Source organism: Pyrus communis, chromosome 7 (assembly GCF_041283825.1).
Source record: "Pyrus communis isolate YQ-2024b chromosome 7, ASM4128382v1, whole genome shotgun sequence".
NCBI lineage: Eukaryota > Viridiplantae > Streptophyta > Magnoliopsida > Rosales > Rosaceae > Pyrus > Pyrus communis.
Window position 1 is genome coordinate 16,913,468 of NC_142571.1, and position 21,875 is coordinate 16,935,342.

The 21,875-nt window shown below is 38.1% G+C and overlaps 2 protein-coding genes and 1 pseudogene across 2 annotated transcripts; all 3 read left to right on the top strand.

Annotated features, from left to right (window-relative positions):
* The first annotated feature begins 4,348 nt into the window (after positions 1-4,348).
* Positions 4,349-5,264, top strand: LOC137734306 (BON1-associated protein 2-like; annotated as a pseudogene).
* Positions 5,265-13,165: 7,901 nt separating this feature from the next.
* LOC137733160 (BON1-associated protein 2-like) lies at positions 13,166-14,026 on the top strand. The gene has a single exon (XM_068472320.2). It carries the CDS (start codon positions 13,234-13,236, stop codon positions 13,768-13,770), a length of 537 nt encoding a protein of 178 aa, XP_068328421.2. The 5' UTR covers positions 13,166-13,233; the 3' UTR covers positions 13,771-14,026.
* A 4,743-nt stretch (positions 14,027-18,769) lies between these two features.
* LOC137733173 (BON1-associated protein 2-like) lies at positions 18,770-19,622 on the top strand. Its single transcript, XM_068472332.2, has one exon. It carries the CDS (start codon positions 18,842-18,844, stop codon positions 19,376-19,378), a length of 537 nt encoding a protein of 178 aa, XP_068328433.2. The 5' UTR covers positions 18,770-18,841; the 3' UTR covers positions 19,379-19,622.
* The last annotated feature ends 2,253 nt before the right edge of the window (positions 19,623-21,875 follow it).

A 21,875-nucleotide genomic window follows, 5' to 3' on the forward strand; every position in this document is an offset into this window, starting at 1 on the left:
GCAATATACATTATACATGCCATTGCCTATTCTGTACCTTGATTGCAAGGGATTCTGATTTCTTTCTAACACTCTTCTCCTTTCCATCTTCCTGTCCTCGTGCTCTTTCCTCTCACCATGAAAGGCCAATGTCATGTACTTTAACAGGGGTGTGGGAGGCTGTTGCTTGAGCACTTGAGCATCCTCATCTTCCCCCTGTTGTCCTACATTTCCTTCCTCGCTCCATTCATGACCAATGCAATGCTGTTCAGCAGGGGACAGTAACGGCGTCTGCTCAAGAACTTGGACCACTTCGTCTTCTCCCTTGCTCTTGTTGCACAACTAGGACTTGCCTATTGTTTTTGGGGCCCTGGCGAACGATCAAAATGTGCATTTTTTACAATACACGAACATATATAAAAAAAAAAGGAAATATATAAACAGGGCTGGAACCCAGTTGAAGCTGGGGAACGCTAAGCCTTCACACCCATATTATATTACTTGAAGAAAAAAAAATACAATGAAGGGGCATAGTACCTATACCCTGATGCGAAAGTATAATCATATACAACCACTCCAAGCAAAACTCCTTAAAATTTTAACCTTTAAGAAATTGTCTTCTTGCATTTTCTGAAGCAAACTCATCAATTAATTATTATTTTGGTGCCTTGAGGGCCTAAGGTAGACTTGATTCGAAATTACGAATGCTTTCCCAAAAAGTGGTATGTGTATAAGACTCACTTATATTAGTGAATATGTCAACAAGTGTGATAGTTTTATGGATAGATAAAACTTGAAAGCAAAAGCAAATAGATACAAATGAAAAGTGAATAGAAGAGTTGTCAAAGTTAATAGATAAACCGTAACTGTGAAAATCAAAATTAAATATATTAAAACGAAAAGTGAATAGAAGAGCGATAAAAATTAGTATACCTCCAATAGATCATGGATACGATTATTTAGAACTGCAAATGATTCAAGCTCTTCAAGGCTGTCACCATACTCTGCTTCATCTTAGTCATCAAATGCCTCAAAAAATTTCATCATTTTCTCTACATAAATCAAAATCTAAAGCAATTATAGATCATGGTATTCTTGTTTGTAATCATGTACAAAACAAATTAGCCTTAGGTCCCTTTTATATTGAAGAGGAAAGATCTAGAATATCGTTTTCATAAAATAGTAGGCATAAATCTGTGTGCAGTATTAAGTTTTGATATGCTTTATCTGGTTTTGTTCCTTTGGACACGTTTGGAAATGATCCATCCTTATTTTATCTTAATTATTAGACGCTGAAAGAAATTTTCACGAATTAACTCTTCTGTTTCAATAAAAACAATAAATTTCGATTACCGCTTGAGGGCTTTACTCACTCTGCATAACATATAATTGAAAAAGAGGGGTTGTGCGTGAGTCGAGTAACGTATGTGGGTGGATCAAACTATCAACTACAAGGGCTTTGTTCCCCTTTTCTTCTTGGATCACCATTTTGAGTCTTAAGGCGACAGAAGGCTGAAGACAGAAAGTCACTTTATTTACAATTACAAAAAAGAATTTAGGCACAACCTTTTCCATAGTCACAGAAGAGAAGCCTTTGTCACGCTTTGGAATGAGCTAGAAGCGAAAAAAAAATTTACATTGGATGTTTGGACTGCTTCATCTTGATTTTGAACATGGAATTTTTTCTTCTGAAGTAGCAGAAAGCCAAGAAATACCAATCTTCGAATTAGGCTTGACAATCTTTATAAGCAGCTACCAGTGTATTTAATGATTTCTGGTGATGAATATATTCTAGCTACCTTTCTCCGGCTGACACGTATCCGTTTTATTGTCGAAATCTCTATGAGTTGAATGATGTCACTCGAGTGTTGAGCTTTCAAAGGCTCTTCAAGACCATCCAAGGTTTTCATTTTACCTAGGGCTAACTACTTATGACACCCTCCATATTTAGGGTGATCTTCAAAATGGGTCATGGATTTTCAATTTTCCCACATTGCTCTCTAAGGTTTAGCAATTTAGACCTTTTGTCTAGTGAATTATTTGAATTTTCATTAAATTAATGACATGGTGAGCACGTAACCCGTAAATGAGTTGATATGTAAGCCACATTTACACCATATTGACTACAAAACTCATTGATTAAATAATAATTAGACACCTAAATATACAAAAGGAGTAAATTGATACAACTTTAAAACTTTAGGGGCCAATGTAAGAAAATTGATATCTCATGGCCCATTTTAAAAATCACCTCAAACCTTGAGGTGTAAAATGAAATTAGCACTTTTATTTACTTTGGTTCTTGAATTTTTTATTTATTTGACAAACGATAATGTTGGTAATTTAAATTGTTAGTTGCTAAGGGTAAGATGGATCGGTGGGAATCGAACCCGCACCAAGAACTATAGACATGATTGTTTTCTAACATTGCAGTAAACCACCATCTATGTTTCTTGAACAAAAATTTGAACAATTCTTTGATGCAATCCAATGATGACTAAATGAATTCGTATGAGTGAAGAAGTTGATCAGTAAGCACCTCGCAAAATAAGACACGAGAACATAAATAAAGAACCTGCTTCTTTCTCTCCATAATCCAACTTTGTGAGTTTGATCCACTACGGCTATTCAAGTGTGAAAATCTATTTGATCCATAAGATTCATGTAATTCTCCGAGAAGTTGTTCTTAATTTAACCTGGAGAAAGAATGATTCAAGCTTTGAAGAGGCCTTCCAAAGTGGAAAAGAAGTTTCTTCAACCCACAATGATAGTTTTTCTCCTTAAACCCTTTATTTTGACTACGTAAGGGTTGAAGTGGAGTCTGATAGAGAAAATCACGAGCATCTACCTCTGTCTTACTTGTGGACACCTCGCCTAGGCTGTGTTGCGTCTCGATCTACTTAAGGAGCTGAATCACCAAAGTCATATGTTGGTGAGGGCACTGGTTAGGTCGACAACCTGCTGGGACGGGTGTTGTTCACAATTTCGGGTGGAAGAGCTCAAGTGATGGGCATCTACATAAGTAAAGTGTAATGAACTGCAGGGGCAAACTTGGACTCTAAACGGGCAAACCTGCAGGAAAATAGGGTGAAAATATCTTTGGTTCAGACGTTGGTCTGATGGCCAGAATCGGTCTTGGACTGGTTTGGGCCATGGAGAGAGTAGTAAGAACAAGTCGTGGAACGGGGCAACCAGCCTGGTTGGTTAGGTCATACGCTAGGCTCGCGCGTAGGCCACCTACCTGTGGGTCTGCGTTGTAATGGCTGTGGCTTGAGTTTAGGCCTGCTGCTTGGGTTATTTGGCCTGCTGCTACAATTACTGCAGTGGACTGGGTTTCCTGCCTTAACCTGTTGTGGCAACTGCTCCAATTTGGGCCTCTTGCCCTAGGTGGTGATGGCAATGGCAGCAAGGGCTACAGCCTGTGGCCACGTGGTGGCTGCTACATTATAGTCGTGGTGATAACGGCGCTCCGCAACGGTGGAGCTTCTGTTGCCGTTGTATTAAACCTTGAGGACAGTCTTTGTGAAGCCACATCCTCGTCTCCAGTGTCCAATCCAAATCCTTAAACTATGGGGTTCCGTTCGTTGTGGTTTCAGAATTTCATTGTATCTTTACTCCAGGGACTAATCAAAGAATTTTTCTAGGAAAATTTTCAGTGACTAAGAGCATATGAGAAATTCAACATAACAGAAAATTCCAAGAACCAAATGTGAGAGTCTTCTTCGAGCGTTTGAATCAGGCTCTCAATGAAAGCACCAATTTGTGGTAGCAAATTTTTGTCGCCTTTGATCTTGACGAAAATGTACCTACAAAACAATCAACATCTTTGATCAAAGACCAAAGCCTCATGCTCAATTTCGATTCCGTGTTTAGATACAGAAGAAGAAATTAACTTTTCAAATTATATAATAAACGCATTTATGCGAAGAGTTGAGTTTCGTAACAAATCGTGTAAATTCAATTCCAAGCATGAATTGAGAAAATTCTCCAACCATGCCACACTCTACAATTGGATTTCCTCTACAATTAGTTGCCACTTTATTCACCACGTGATAAGTCAAGTGGTGAGGAGAGGTGTATGAATGTATGTGTCTATAACATAGATGTTACAACTTCAGTGATCATACTATAAATGTAACAGTCATACCAAAAAATTTCTCCGCACGATTATTTAAAAATAAGTAGAGATTAATCCATATTTTCAGAAAGTTTATCTCCACAATAAATTGTAAGAACAAGTTGCTTGAAAGTTTCCCTCCGCTGTAAGAAGCGTGAACCAGGTACGTGGATGTTTCTCTTAAAAAACTAAGACTCCTTTAAAGGCCCAAGAGTCAACTTGGAATCCATTCAACATTCGGCTCGTATTGTATTTCATCGTCCAATTTGAATTCCACAGAAACCACGTCGGTTTTCTCTCCTTTCTCACACCCTTCCCTCAACACTCCTATATAACCTCCTACCCACACCTCTTCCCTCTCAACGGCTCTCACAATTCCCCTAACCTAACACAAGCAATTCATCAAACACTTGCGCGCACTCTTCATCGATCATGGCAGCCAATTCCTGGACGCTCGAAATCAAGGTGATCTCCGCTGAGAATCTGTAATTAGATAGAAAACCCATCAAGAAAAACGCCACCGTGACCGTCTAGACTGACGGCAACAGCCAGTTCCGCTCCATGGACATGAACATCGATGGCAGCGCTTACCCACGGTGGAACGAGAAGCTCGTGCTCAACTTCCCAACGCACTCCAAGTCCATCACGGTGGAGGTCCAATGCAAGACTTCGTCCGGCGTCAGGACGATCGGGACGGCGACGGCGTCGGATTTTGTTGGCGGGTATGTGCCAGAGGGTTGCATGCTTTTTTTGAGTTACAGGCTGAGAGATCACAAGGGGGAGAGGAATGGGATTATTAATATTTCCGTGAGGATGAAGGTTCATGAGATGTATGCTTGTGCAAGTTCAACGATGTGGTCTCACTCGCAGATGGGGTTTCCGGCGGATAGGAACTAAAGTTTTGGCGGCGGCGTTGTAACCGGAGTTCGTATTTGGTGTGGTGCCTATCAGAAAAATTATTGAAGATCCAAGGCACAATTTCTTGTGCGTAAATATTGCAGGATTTAGACTTTTGGTTGAGGAGAATACAAACTCAAGGGCTTTTGTGTTGTTGAAAGAAATTTGATGCAACCATTTAATTCATTGTTACAATACTTGATTGTTTTTGTTTTGATTAAAAGAAATTTTCTCAATATCTTATAGTGATTGTAATTATATATTATCAAAGCCCACCATTTCCTCAATTTTTCTGCTTGCACAACACATTTACAATGTGCCGGCACCAAGCAGCCGACAACAGATATGGTGAAGTGCTTATTTAGTCCTTAAACTCTCACTTCAGTGAAAATTAGGTATCTGAATTATTTTTTCAGTAAACTGAGTCCCTAAATTCAATAAAAATTGTTAATTTGATCCCTACTATTTTATCCAATTTTTTGTCTACTTAAATCACTTAACACATTTTAGGGTGTAATACCGTCTTTTTCTCACCCATAAGCCCTTAACATGTCATATAGGTTGTGAATCTAACATCTAATTTACCTTCTAAAGTCAACTCTGACACACTATGACTCGGAATGTCCACTAGGACCTTTAATGGAGCTGTGCTGGCCGACACCTGGAAGATGACGAAGACATAAAGTATAGTGATGTGGAAAATGGAATAAATTTAAACCTAAAAGTGACTAAAGACAAGAGTGCGCTGTGAGTGGGAATTAACCCATTTCACATGCGACGGTAGAGTATAAGTAAAGTACAGTAGTGTGGGTAAGGATCATACCCTCAGAGGTAGCCACCTATACTGAGATTCACCAAGAATCCTCGTCGATACGAATTTTCAGCAGCTAAAACCTGGAGGGGCAAAAAACAGAAAACGTGAGTGGGCAAAAACAAAGCTTTTTGAAACCATTTCTCTTTCCAAAATAATAATAACCCATCACCGTAAAACCCGTAATACTTCTCAGAAAATAGTTATACATACATATGTAGAAATCATGCTCGAGAGTAGTGAAAACCAAGTATATACCATGTCAAGTATCTCAACAATGAAATAAGTAAGTCAGGTGAAATAAATCAATATAAATGATATGTCAGCCGAAGTCACATAATGTGACCTGTACGGCTTAACCTATAGCTCATCAAATATGCCTGCACATAAGTCGGAACCACCTATTGTGGTCTGTACGACAGGACTGGGTGTAAATAAGTACGTTCAAGTGCTACAATCACAAGTAGGTTGTGCGAATAATCGCGAGTCACCTACAAGTCGGAACCACCTAATGTGGTATGTACGATAGGGCTGTGCACCAAACTTGGATCCAAGGTGAGCGTGCAGTGCAGGAGGTGAATATCATGTGAAGAACTGTGCCCTGGCCACGGGCGAGAGCACTAACACTGAGGTGCAGGAGAATGAGCACTAAATGCATCTAAACATAACCATACACACTGCAATTACTATCATCAATATGCACTCACTTGAAGCTTGCCTGGGCATTCGCAGCGTCATGCAGTAATATGTATATTTATACTAATTCATATACTAAAATGTAATGCAATTGACATGGCATTTAAAAACTTAAATCGATTTAAAACAATTTTTGGGAAAATGGAAAAGATATATATACATATATATAGAAAACCAAAAGCCCACTCACCTGAAGTCTGCGTTACAATTCCCTAGCACAAACATCGAGGCATCACGAATGATCGCTGCCTAGAACAATTATCAACCCACATCTCATAATATTTATCAATATAACACATAACTTACATAAAACAAATCCCCAATGACGTTCTAGAATAATTTGAGACCCATTGACCAAAAGTCAACCATCAGTCAATGGTCGACGGTAGGGTCGACAACCCTATGTAATTCGATTTGGAAGATGTACTCCTCGGATTTATGATCCATAACTTCCAAATACCCATATTATGCTTCTAGAATAACATACTAAAATTTCATTACGATCCAATGGTTGGATCTCCGCTAATTGCAAATTCAAGTGGAGGTTAATGTTTTATTTTACAAACTTACAAGTCTAATTCGGAAAGATCTATAGGTTGGATTCCCGATCCATAAGTTCCTATGGTCCTCAAATATTACGTACTAAAACCTACTAAAGTTTGGTGACGATCCAACGGTTGGATCATCAATTACTATTCTAATCAAGTGGCGGACCTTGATGGAACTTCGTTGGATTCTGCAGATTTTGCAGATTTCCTGGGCAATATTTAGAGCTGCATATCTCACTTGTTTCTAAACCAAATTCAACTCATAATATACCAAATCGAAGCTAGACAAGTGTAGAACAAAATTATACTGCCTGGAGTACAAATGGTCGCCGGAAATGGCCATAAAATGGCCTGAAAGACGGCTGTCCGAGGGAAAACATGGAAATTCGCCAAAATTTCTGGGCAACCTTTCAATGTCCATAACTTTGTCCATACTCAACAAAATCAATTGAATCAAAAATGAAAATCATAGTTCTCGATGAGACGAAGAGATTGGTACCTTTCACAATGGCTATCTCGCCGTGGTTTGGCCGAAAAACGCCACGAAAATGGCCGAGGTCGCCAGAAACTAGGTTAACTTTAAATCATTATAACTTTCTCATTGCACCAAATTAAATGATCCAAACATGAAAAATTATCTAATCAATGAGACAAATCAAATTATACCGTATAGTGTTCAAAATATGGCTAGAAATTATCTGAATCACGCCTAGAAGTCTCGGCCCAAAACCTTGTTCTTTGAACTCATGTTTTGGGTTCATTTTCAATGAAACAAAACTCAAAACTGGGTTTATGGCGGTGAAGACATGCAGATAATGGTGGTTTTGATGTTCAACAAGCCGAAAGATTTGGTGATGATGGTGGTTTGTTTCATGCGAGAAGGGAAGAGCCGAGAGAGAGTTAGAGAGTTAGAGAGAGTGAAGAGTTGCAGGAAAGAAGAGGAAGGAGAGAAGGTTCCAGATATTTTGGGGACCAATCTATGGGTCCCACATGTCACACTATTCCAGATACAACATGTATTTCAAATGGAAAATTACCAAAATGCCCTCGATGTTTAAAGGTTCATAGAATCTTCGTTATAACTCTAAATTATATTCTGTTTGCACCCACGTGTTCATAACAACGAGTACTACGAGAATACGCCAAGAAAATGAGTCTTACATGGCACAACACATCAGTCAACAAGAGTCAACACTTTACCTTGAAGGGCATTTTTGTAAATTCACATGTAAAAATTATAAAAATCATAATTTTTAGTGACGGGTCATATACCCCCCCTTAAGAAAATTTCGTCCTCAAAATTTAAAATAACTTGCTAAAAGAACAGTCAAGAATTTGAGGGCCAAAACAAGTCCATCAAATTTAAAGTTCAAGCTATCTAGATTGATTGCCAGCCATTGCACTACAAAAACAACTTCCGGAATAAGCAATCACCAACAGTAATGATCCATTCGACGAAGTATTTGAGAGGTGATTGAAGAATTAATGATCACAACCAGATTTCAATATCCAATCAATTCTTCTGAATAATCTACTTGTCTTTGAAATAATACGAACTGCAGCAGAATAGGCATGTACCCAAAGTTGACTAAAATGTCTTTCCAACACAATTTGGTATTAGAGCCAATCCCTAGCCGAAAGTGTACCGAAGAGGACGTCTGGCCCTAAGGGGGGTGGATTGTAACATCCCACATCGCCCTAAGGGAGTGGATCCTGTAAGCTTTATATGTATATTCCCATCTCTACCTAGCACAAGGTCTTTTGGGAGTTCACTGGCTTCGGGTTCCGTAGAAACTCCGAAGTTAAGCGAGTTCGTGCAAAAGTAATCCCAGGATGAGTGACCCACTGGGAAGTTCTCATGTGAGTTCCCAGAAACAAAACTGTGAGGGCATGGTCGGGGCCCAAAGCAGACAGTATCGTGCTACAGTGGAGTCGAGCCTGGGATGTGGTGGGGGCTTGGGCCGGGATGTGACAAACTCCATACACTATTTCTTTATGAAAAATTATCAATCTACCCTTCAATGTGTATCACATGCAAATAATGTGACTTAAATTGACGGAACATTGTTCGTTCTCTCCATGCATGCCTCAGAAATCCCGTTCCTTTCTCTCTTCTCTCTTCAGCTTACCTTCGTTATTTTGTTTTTCTTTTGAGATAAAACAATCAAACCTTAAACAAAGATAATTCTTCAGTGAATGATGATGAGGTCTGTTTGCTGCTCCTCTTTTCATGTTTCTTGGGTTTTGTTTTGCTTAATTGGTGTGTGATTCTCAACGAATTAGTCTGACCCATCAATTGGTTTTGTTGGTTGGATCAGATTTCATCATTTCTATAGCAAACAAAATCAATCAAGAAATGTTAATCTAACAAAACCAGCCAACAAATTAATGATTAATTTACTGAATTGGATTAATAGTTAATTGCAGGCTAAATTAACTATTAGGAAATGTTAATAGGGTAATCTAGAAAAAAGATGGAATGGGTTAACGGAAATGTTAATTTTGGGCTTAAATCCTAACGGAACTTCACCACTAGGGTTTAAATCTAAATTTTTTCACCACGGGGGTTATCTTCCTTTTAACCTATCACCATGGGGACCATTAATCCAATTTAGCCTAAAATTTTAATTAATGAACCAAAACTCTAATTCCACTAAAACTTAGGGACCAATCCAAATTTGCTTTTAAAAAAAAAAATTTCTAGTTTACCCTAAATCTTCTTTTTGAAGTCCTAATCCTTCATGACAAATAATCGCCCACGCATTAACTAAGCATAGTAATTATCTATTCTATTTTCTTATTTAGCATTACAACAAGTTAGTTTACACTAACTTTATATAATATATCGATTTTGGTTTCCTTAGTATCAATTTAGGTTTGTAATTGAACATTAAAGTTTCATGTTCACCCCAAAATGACCTGGCATAAGCGTTGATTAAACACTTCAATTGATCGCTCGGTCATTGGTCATACATACCAAACTCTCAACCCTTAACTGGGCCCATGCACTACTTTAGCTATGTTAATCCACCTGAGGCTCATGTCACCCAATCCTATTTGAGCATTACAGTTGGTAATTGGGTACAAACCTAAAGTTTTGTAATTACGTGTTTTGGATGAACACTTTATGTGCCAGTTGCGCCGCCGCAATGTACAACTATAGGTCTTCACAAAGGCATGTGAATCAATGTTGATTTTGATTCTCATACACCCTTGCAAGCGATTATGTCACTTCAATGAGAACATCACAAATTCTTGAAGAACGAAGTGAATTTTTGTGGATGTCCCACCATATCTCATCTCGATCCCTAATCTAGATCATCAGAGTGGTACCAGACACTTTCTTTGATCTAGTAAATGTGACAAGATTGCATTTACTAGCTGCAAACATGTTTGCAATGATTTATGTATCTAGGTAGGCCGCTTCGCCTAGTGGTCGGCCTAGTACATCTGCAGTTGGCCTAAATCACAATAGATCACTCGATTTGAAAGATTCACCTTATCAGAAGTGGAGGAACATGGCACAAATGAATCCCTCCCTAGATCGATGTCTTAATCATTTCCATCTCATGAGACTAAATCTGGATTACTCCCGAGACTTAAAGTTCTTGGTTTAGCATACTAGTTTAGAGGAGCTACAGAATTGGCATGAGATTATCATCAATGGCGTTTCAATTATATGGTACATGCTAAAATAAATGAAAAGTAACGATATCGAACCACATTCCGTTGATTACTAACAATGTACAACTGATTGGTCGATTAGAAATAAACAATCCATGTCCAAGGAGATGAATGAAATAATGCGGTATAACACCGCCTTATGGCGCAAGACTTCTCTCATACGCCATGTGATTGATTGTAGCATATAAACATGGTTGTAACGTATCTCTGGAATCATGATACCAAAATATACATGGAAGTTTTAGAAAGACTTACATGTACTGATTCAAATAAGTTCTAGACCATAGAACACCCTCTCGGTTTTGAGTCTTTCACTTTACGGATGCAGAACAATCCGGGCAGATGTGGTATACTCGTCTAAGTGAATATTTGATCAGTTAGGGATAATGCCCCTGCATGTACAAAATGCAAAATTGCTGGAATTGGAGTTTATGTCAATGACATGAATCTCACTAAGACTTCAGAAGAGCTTAAGAAAACTAACTCGCAACTAAAGTCGGACTTTGAGATGAATAATCTTGGGAAAACTCGATGCTACCTCGACCTGAAGTTTCGAGCATGGTTCTAATAGTTTTTTGGCCCATTAGTCGAACTAGACCCATAATAAGGTATTGCTTCCGAGTATAATCTTGATCATCTGTACACTAGATGCAAATGAGACCTTTATGGAGGTTATGGTGCATAAGGTTTCATATCGAAACATGTAACACCATATCTGAGTGCAATTGGCGTGTATTGTACTTAGCTCTATGCACTAGATTGGACATCTTAAGTGCTGATAATCTTTTGGCAAAAAGCACCACGGCGCCTACACACCACCACCAAATTAAGTGTTAACAACGTTTTTCTGTTACTGCGGATTTGGGCTTACTTTATCCTTATGCATCTCAGAATAGATCACACCCACTTGATCTTCAGAATGATGCCTACCTTGTGGGAGTCGATAAATCAAAATCTTTATCTGATCCGCACAAGGTACGTTCCCAAATGGTTATGCCTTTACCGTTAAGGAACATCGTAAGATTTTGGAGGTCAACTAGATAGGCCTAAGTTGCGAAATCTTTGAATCGTTCCAAGACTCATTGTATATCATCACGTGAGAGTTATAGTTGAGAACTCTTGTTAAGCATATTCGAAGTCCCTGCAATTTTCATCTATCGTTAAGTCCCAACAACGATCCATGAAGACAATGCCATATGTATCGATCAGATCATGATACATCTAACATGTCAACGCCAAGCATATTGTACCTACATCAGCATGAGCATCAGAAGATTAAAGTCAACCAATTCGATCCCAGACAACATTGCCGACCTCTGCATGGATTCACTGCTGAAGTCTACCTTCCAGAAGCTAGTATGAGGAATTGGTATGCATAACCTTTGCATTTGCAATGCATGTAGTTTCATTTGGAAATTCTATTGAACTGAGAGGGAGTATACAGAAGTATACTCATTTGATCTTAATGTAATCATTTTTTCCTAAGCTTAGGATCACTTTTCCCATTGGATTTTTGCTACCAAACTAGGTTTTGACGAGGTACTCATCCTGGGCTGGTCATACCCTTATTTACATTCTACTTATATCCTGAAGACTTATAGTTTTGACTTAATGCAACTTCTCACTTTTCTCCTTTGACTATGGGTTTCTATCCCACCTTGGGTTTTGCTATAGCGAGGTTTTATGAGTTTTACCACTTCTGTTTATTTTGAGACTCGCATTCGCTACTTGTGCGGACTAGATGAGATGACTTCATCAACTGTTCTACATTTGCCTGAAAATGTGATGTGTCATCTACTTGTGTATTTGCACACTCAAGGGGGAGCATTGTGATATACATTCTAATACATATTGTGATTATGTAAATCCTAAGTAGAGATAGTTTAGGAATTCTTTGGGATCTAGAAGATCTTTGCTAATATTACTTGGAAATCAAGTTTCTCTCCTCTTTATTACTATAAATAAAGGCACAATGACTGGGGAATAACATAAAATTTCTCAAGCTTATTCCCCACTCTTTTTGTCTCTATGTCATGCCCCTTTATTCTCCCTCAATTAAATATAGGCCACAACAAAGTAGAGATATATCTATGTTTTCAAGAGGTTCAACTTCGCAATAAATTGTAAGAACCAGTTGCTTGAAAGTTTCTCTACGTTACAAGAAGCGTGAACAAATTACATGAAAGTTTCTCTTTAAAAACTCATAAGTCATTTAAAGGCCCAAGAGTCAACTTGGAAAACCATTTCCAACTAGGAAATTAAATTATACTTCTCCCACTCACTTTCCTATCCATTCAAAATTCGGCGCGTATTGTATATTTCAACTTCCAATTTGGATTCCACAGAAACCACGCGGGTGTTTCTCACTCCTTTCTCACACCCTTCCCTCAACACTTCTATATAAGCTCCTACCCACACCTCTTTCCTATCAACGGCTCTCACAATTCTCCTAACCTAACACAAGCTGTTCATCAAACACTTACGCGCACTCTTCATCCACCATGGCAGCCAATTCCCGGACGCTTGAAATCAAGGTGATCTCCGCCGAGAACCTGAAATTAGATCGAAAATCCATCAAGAAAAACGCTTCCGTGACCGTCCGGACCGACACCAACAGCCAGTTCTGCACCACGGACATTGACACCGAAGGCGGCGCCTACCCACGGTGGAACGAGAAGCTCGTGCTCGACTTGCCAACGCACTCCAAGTCCGTCATAGTGGAGGTCCATTGCAAGACTTCTTCCGGCGTCAGGACGATCGGGACGGCGACGGTTCCGGCTTCGGATTTTGTTGGCGAGTACGTACCGGAGGGTTACCTGCATTTTTTGAGTTACACGCTGAGGAATCACAAGGGGGAGAGGAATGGGATTATTAATATTTCTGTGAGAATGAAGGTTCCGGAGATGTACGCTTGTGCAAGTTCAACGACGTGGTCTCACTCAACGATGGGGTTTCCAGCTGCTGGGAACAAAAGTTTCGGCGGTGGCGTTGTGACAGGAGTTCCGGTTTGGTACGGTGCCTATCAGAAAAATTATTGAAGATCCAAGGCGCAATACTTTGTGCGTAAATATTAGAGGATTTAGACCTTTGGTTAAGAAGAATACAGACACAACGTGTTTTGTGTTCTTGCAGGAGATTTGATGCAACCATTTAATTCATTGTTACAATACTTGATTGTTTTTGTTTTGAATAAAAGAAATTTTCTGAATAATACTATAGTGATTGTAATTCTATATTATGATCAATTCTTAGATGCAATTGATCTGGTAAACGAAAACGAGGAATTATACTAAACCAATTTACGCAGAAGAAGATAGGAAAACTGTGGGTCAAATTCATTGTGATATTTGAAACTGCTGACAGCAGCAACAGTTACTCGACCACGCTTGACTTGATTAACGTGGGGGAAACACGTTATTGAAAAACCTAACCATGAAAGCAATCTACCACTTTCTAGAGATATTCTACCACTGATCGTTTATTTACTAGTTACTTTGTATAAATTTGTGGACCCAATAAAATTGTTGATTCTGATCTAGTAATGAGAATTGTTATTAACACTTCAAAAATCTCATTGCGCACCCAAACTTCCTATAATTAGAAAGAAAAATACGCTTGTGATGAGTATAAAATGATATTTTTGGAGTGCTAATAACAGTTCCCTTAAAAATTCATGTGTAAATTTTCTTTCATGTAATACCATTAAAATTAAGTTCAAAATTTAGAGTTTAAACGGAAATAAGGTTGAAAGTTTTAACAGAATTACCCAATGAACCATTCCGTTGCATTGCATTGCCTTCTAACAAGTTCAAAGATCAATGGTATTAAATTTGTTATTAATGAACCAAAGCTCTAATTTCACTAAAACTAAGGGACCAGAATGGGAATGTCTAGTTTTTTTAGTGCACCGATATTTTTACACTAAGGGAAGGGGGAGTTCGGGTAAACCACACAAATGGGTAGCCTAATTAGGTATCGAATTCGCGATCCAAGAGATTCGAACCTAAGGTCTCTCACTTCCAAGTGAAGAGAAATATCACCATACCATAGTATTGAGTGGCTAATGAGAATGTCTAGTTTACACTAAATCTTCTTTTTTAATGCCCAATTCTTGATGAAAAATAATCCTCACGCATTAATTAAGCGTAGTAACCATCTATTATGTTTTCTTATTTAGCATTACAACAAATTAGTTTACACTAACTTTATATAATATATCGATTTTTGGAAGATGTAGCGCTAGGCCGAGCATGGAAAAAATCAAGTTGGCACCACGATGTGGACTCGTATTTAGCATTAATAATTACAATTCTACAAAAGTGATGATAGCTCAAGAAACCCGAAGGGCCCCAAAAATAGGGGGTCATCCATAGTGAGTGTAACAAGTTCGCCAATAAGTGATGAATTCTAACTTACCATACGTGATGAAATCTAATATTATCAGAATTTTGAATTTTTGAGGTTGAAAAGTTTATAATTTTTTTTTTAAGATAACACGTCTAAAACTCAATTTAATAAAAGTTAACAAAGCGCAATCAAATTACTACATAAATAAATTATAGCTCTATATAGAGCTCAATCTATGTGTATATATATAGCTCCTCATTGGGAGAGTTTCTTTTTTAGAGCCCTAAAAATTTATCGGGGCTCTAAAATGAGTTATATCCACTACTTTTCCAGCCTCATATGCAGCCCTTCATTTTTTCTTTCTTTTGGATAATATATAGAGCGCTTCATTGAGATGCTCTTAGGTGGAGAGACCTGAGAATGAGATTGGTAGCAGTAATTATCTCAACCAAAAGTTTTGAACCCAAATGTTGTACTCCCTAATACACGAATTCATATGTACACAAGGTCGCACAAAAAAAATTTATCCAAGTAACCATGCAATATCAAAATTCAGTACGACAATTTTGTTCATTGTTTAAAACTTGAGGTGAACTTAATTTTTGTGTATTACTTGTTGAGTTAAATTTTATGAAAATTTTAACCTAAAAGGTTTAAATTCGAAGAAACTTTACAAACCATAATTTTTTTTTTATTTTATTAAAAGTACAAGATTATATTGAAAATAGAACAAGTACAAAGTAAACTTGAGTTTAGTCAAATTTGTTAGAATAGTGTACCTAACCAAATTTATATTTTAAAAAAATTATTGCTTAGTTTTTACCTCATATTCGAGTTTTTGGATTTGTACAATGTTTTTAGTTCTCTCTATTGGATTTAGGGTCTTTCAATTTTATGTAAATTACTCCAATCTCTCATATTTTTAATTCAAATTACCTATATTTAGGGTCTTCCTTACATATCGTGGTTGTGGCTGTGTTTGTTAAACGATCATTGTAGAATACACATTAGGTGAACAACTCTTTGAGTATGCCATTATATAAACTTACCTTCCATGAGCTTTGCATGTAACTTACAAATTCCCACCTTTGTCATTTGTGTGTCGTCAGCTTTCATGGCGTAATCACGTTTACGGTTGAAACAATAACCAAATAATAAAAACTAAAAAATAAAAGTCTCTCTCATACCATAAAAATATCCCCAGTTAGTGCGTAATCCTCCGTATGCCACACAATGATGATAAGGCTAAGGAAAAGTTGATGGAATGAGGAGAAGTGAAGATTGCACCTCAATAAGAATGATAAAGAGGAAAATGTGGCTTGGTCTAGAATAGAAAAGAGTTTGGATCGAGAATTCATGTATATAGTGACTCCGGCGCCCATGATCATGACCACGCACACAGTCTTTGATTTAAAGCACTAAGCCAACGTACTTATACTACGGGTAACACTTGTAGTCACATTCAGTGGAGAAATTTCAAAGTAAGATGTTAAGGTGATAAACAAAAAAAAATAGAGGCGCATAGGATTAGCATGGGCAATACGGGTGAAAAGGAACTGTGTGCTTTAAAAAGTGGTTGGGTGAGTCAAATCTTTTCCAAGGCATGACACATGGATGAACTATACAAGGATAACAACTTTACATGAACAGATTTACAGTTATGTAGCATTTGATCCAATAATATATTGTTCTATGTTGAGAAATTTACATACATGTCATTATGTCAATGAAATTGAACGTTACAGTGATTGTGAATTCATTCTACGTAAGTCTTTCTCCTATGCAAAAGAGATAAATCGTGAACATTCAATTTACAACTACAAGAGGTATTTGAAGAAACCGAGTTTTGGAATTTTATGATGAAAAAGCTTTGGTTTGCGGGTGATTCTCTTCTCGTCATTTTAACTTTACGTCAAGTTTCTCACAAATGTAATTTTGAGATTGGTCACTTGATGAGTTTTTACTCATATTCAACATCATGTTTTCTCTCAAATTGATGTCTTTTGCAACTACAATAAGTACTGTCTTTCTTCCTGCTGTTTTACTTGAGCATTAATGTGTGTGTATATATAGGGGGAAGGGGATCCCCATTTTTTGAAAAAAATAGAGATTTGTTGTCGAATCTATTCCGCATCAAACTTTAATAATCCTAACCGTCTATTTTATAAATCTTGATTCAAAGATCATTCTTGCAAAACTTCTATTCAATCCGAAACTATTTGCCTATTTAATTATCACAATGAAATTTCATTGTTTTTTATAAAACAAAATATTCGTTAATTTCTTTAAACCCAATTAGATATCTTAAATATTTCCAATTTGACTAATATTTTGTAAAGATGATCAATGAGGTGTAACTTTCAAAATTTTGTTATTCTAATGGTGTGAGAGGCTAGGTGTTGCAAAGTGTTAAGTGCCTAGTTTTCATTGGCTACCAATTTCTTTTAAAAGTTAACCATTTAAGAGTCAGGGCTAAACTGGCCCCCTGAAGAGTCCTATGCTATTTTAGCTTAGGCTAGAAATGTCCTTTTCAAAATTAAATTTTATCTTTTGAAGCTAAATAACGCTTTCACTTACACTTATTTAGTTTGTATTAATTAGATATACTCTTATTGGATTTACCCAACGCATTATTATACTCATAGAAGCTTCAATGTCATTCCCCGTCAATTTCCAATCAATGTTTACATACATAGTAAGCAATAAGCAATTTACTTTTCAAACATTATAAAACGAATTTTGTGCAAAGAGTTTAGGTTTTCTTGACAAATCATGAAAATTCAATTCCAAGCATGACTTGAGAAAATTCTCTAACAACGCCACAATGAATTTTGCTCCACAATTAGTTGCAAGTTTTCAACTCGGATTCCCCACATGATAAGTCAACTAGTCAAGTGAGGAGAAATGTGTAAATGTTTGTGACAGTGCATAAAAATATTACCGTAACATTGTATTCGTACCATAAAATTTAATTGCTTATTAAAGATATGTCGTATACTGCACTTTTGAGAAATAAAAAGTAGAAATATAGCCCTATTTTCCAAAAAATTAGTCAGGCAATTACTTATAAAAACCAAGGTTCTAAAAGACGTTAGACGCTAGTTGTGCGGCGGACTGGGGCCTAGCACTTAGGCGGATTTAAGAAAACTTGTTATAGATCAGATAATAAGTATTCAACAAGTCTATTACAATTTATTTAAAAAAAACCTCAAAATGAAATATATCTATTTTTTGTATAAGTGAGAGTCACGACCTAAGTGATGGCTAGTCGGGTCTAAGCAGACACCTAAGCAGATCTAGACATCAATTTTTAATTTTCAAACACTTAATTAACTGGACTGATGACCAATCACCTATCACCTAAGCGGAACCTAGGTTACGGTAGGCCAAGACTTTTAAAACAGTCGTACAAACCATTTGATTAGAAATTTCTCTGTCGGTACAAGGGGCATGAACCGTCCGTTAATTACATGAAAGTTTCTCTGCTGATTCCTGAATAACTCAAAAACCCATTTAAAGGTCCAAAGTCAACTTGGAAAACAAAAGTGCACTTCGGCGCGTATTTTTATTTATTAGTCCAATTTGAATTCCACAGAAACCAGGTGGCTGTTGCTTGCTCTTTTCTCACACCCTTCCCTCAACACTCCTATATAACCCCTCCCCACCCACATCTATTTCCTCTCATCGCCTCTCACCTCTCATCGCCTCTCACAATTCCCCTAATCTAACACAACACCTTACGCTCACCCTTCATCCACCACCATGGCAGCCAATTTCCGGACGCTCGAAATCACAGTGATCTCCGCCGAGAACCTGCAATTAGATCGAAAACCCATTAAGACAAACGCCTCCGTGACCGTCCGGACGGACACCAACAGCCAGTTTCGCACCACGGACAGGGACACCGAAGGCGGCGCCTACCCACGGTGGAACGAGAAGCTCGTGCTCGACTTGCCAACACACTCCAAGTCCATCACGGTGGAGGTCCAATGCAAGACCGCGTACGGCGTCAGGACGTTCGGAACGGCGACGGTTCCGGCATCGGATTTTGTTGGCGCTTATGTGCCGGAGGGTTACCCGCATTTTTTGAGCTACAGGCTGAGAGATTACAAGGGGGAGAGGAATGGGGTTATTAATATTTCTGTCAGGATGAAGGTTCCGGAGATGTACGTTTGTGCAAGTTCAACAACGTCGTCTCACTCGAGGATGGGGTTTCCGGCGGCTGGGAACCATAGTTTTGGTGGTGGCGTTGCGATCGGAGTTCCAGTTTGGTACGGTGCCTATCAGAAAAATTATTGAAGATCCAAGTCACAATATTTTGTTCGTAAATATTAGAGGATTTAGACTTCTGATTAAGGATTGTGTTCTTGAAGGAAATTTTATGCAACCATTTAATTCATTGTTTTATTTATTTTTGAGAGAAAAATTCATTGTCACAATACTTTACTTTTGTATGATGCTGTTTAAAGGAAATTTATATGAGTAGTGTTAGGGATATTAAATTTGAAGATTAAATTTGAAAATTAAATTATGTGTTCATCAATAGCAACTGAGCACGTTTATCAATATTTAAATAATAATCTGATCATCAACTTCTATATCTTTTAATTTACAAAATTTTGCCTATAAATTTAATCTTCCTAGCATTATTAGATACGATATATATCTGTCATTATAATTCTATATTATCATCTCTTGCATGTAATTGTGTGACGATGATTAAAGGAAATTTTAGTCATTTTATATTCAAATCTTGCATGCAATTGCTTTAGAGAAAGAATAAAATGATACACCCTTCTAAGCTGCCAAGTCAATCAATATGTAATATGTAGTTTCTTTGGGTTGTGTAGTTTTTTTTTGGCATTTTTTGTTTTCGATTAATAAAGTTTTCTATTTCGTTTGTTCGTGGCGTGCTTTGATTTTCAATGGTATCAGAGCAGTTTAAATACTTTGCGAATGAAATTACTTTGACTTGGTAAACAAACTATCAGTTTGTTTATTTCTTAGTTTCTTCCAATTTTGTTATTAGTCGTCGATATTATCAAGTCATAAGGCCTCGAATGGATGTTGGCAAGAAACAAATTATTGGTCCCAAGCAGAGTTAAGAGAACAGAGAAATGAAGGAAAGTGATCATTGTTTTGTAGGTACAAATTCGTCAAGACTGAAGACGGCGGATATTTGCTACCACAAATTGATGCTTTCATTGAGAGCCTGATTCAACACTCGAACAAGACTCTTGCATTTGGTTCGTGGAATTTTCTATTACGTTGAGAGCCTCGTACAAATTAGTCAAAATTGAAGTAGCCGCTCAATTTACCAAGAATCGAATGTTCATGCAGTATAATTCTCGGCTTGGCATTCAGGAAAATGTCTTCGCCTGTTTTAGTGTGCAAGCGTTCATTCCTAACTTGGCCCACGAGTCAGTGTACACTCGCAGTTAGGTCCGCGTTCCAACGAGCATTTCAGACATTCTAGGCGAAGCATTCACTCGCGCCTAGGCCTACAAGGAGATTCTTCTATCAAGCACTAGAGTTGGTAGCACGATGGACAAAGGGAAGCATAAAAGCAAATTGGCTCAAGTCCAACTAGCAGCCCACGCCAAGTGCAGTGAGCACCTCGTTCATTAACGAACCACGTGCACCGTAACCCCGACACAAAGGAGTAAGACAAGGGGAAGGGCATTATAGACTAGTAGGTCAACACCGAAGGCAACCACAATTTCCATTGCCCCATCAAAGGAAAATCTAAGAGGAGGTACAAAGGCTTGTAGCAAAGCAGCTATGCGGATTCCAGCGTATAGAAACCATCTACGAAGGCCTTTGGAAGAATATGGCCAACATGAGTAGGTCACCTTTCATTGACATGATCAAGTAGACAGAACCACCCTGCATATGCTGATAGATACAAAGATTACTTATGTTCTCACGAACGTAGGAACTCAGCCGAATAGCGTGCTGGGGGCAGACGAATAACGGACGATGCACCAGCCCAACTTGCATGATAGTTCCTTCAACCACCATGGATCAAGAACAAGTCTTGTCCTCATCACCCATGACGGTTCAACAATAGAGAAGCATATTGCCAACAGCCGAGCATCATAGACCTAGTAGCCCAATTCCTCTTGCTACGTACAACTTAGCCTAAGCCGTTGTCAGCTCCGAGGCTCACAGCTACACCTGCTTGCTTTACGGCCCTCAACTATGCCTATCTTGTACCATGGCTCCCCACTGCACCAACTTATGCTTCGCAGCTCCTAGCCACGTCGACTAGGTCTGTAACAGTCTATGCTTCAAAGCATCCAAAGACGAAATAGAGCACGAGGCTTTAACCAGTAGCCCTTTGCTAGTGAATGACTTAGCGATGAAGAAGCTTGAAATCCATTTAGATTCTCAGCTGATCACCAACCAAACTCAAGAGAGCACACAATAAAAAAATCCAAGGATGGTGCAATACATTACGCTCCCTACTTACACCTTTACGCGGGTTCCACAGGTAGTTTGAAGTCTCAAGTAGATCACCTCATAAGACCTCACAATATGAGGATTATTTCAGTTGTCCAGTAGTTCAACTTTCCCCAACTGCATTCAGAATGACTTCTATGCTCTTCAGTGCAGGTAGGTAACCCATTTACTGACACCTATCTGGGTAAGCTCTATAGTGCAAGACGATTAACTAATTTTCCGACACTCATCTAGGTCTGCTCTCTAGTGCAAAACTCATTCCTCGACACCTATCTAGGTCTACTCTTTAGTGCTAGAAGATAAAGTAATATCGACACCCATTTGAGTAAGCTCT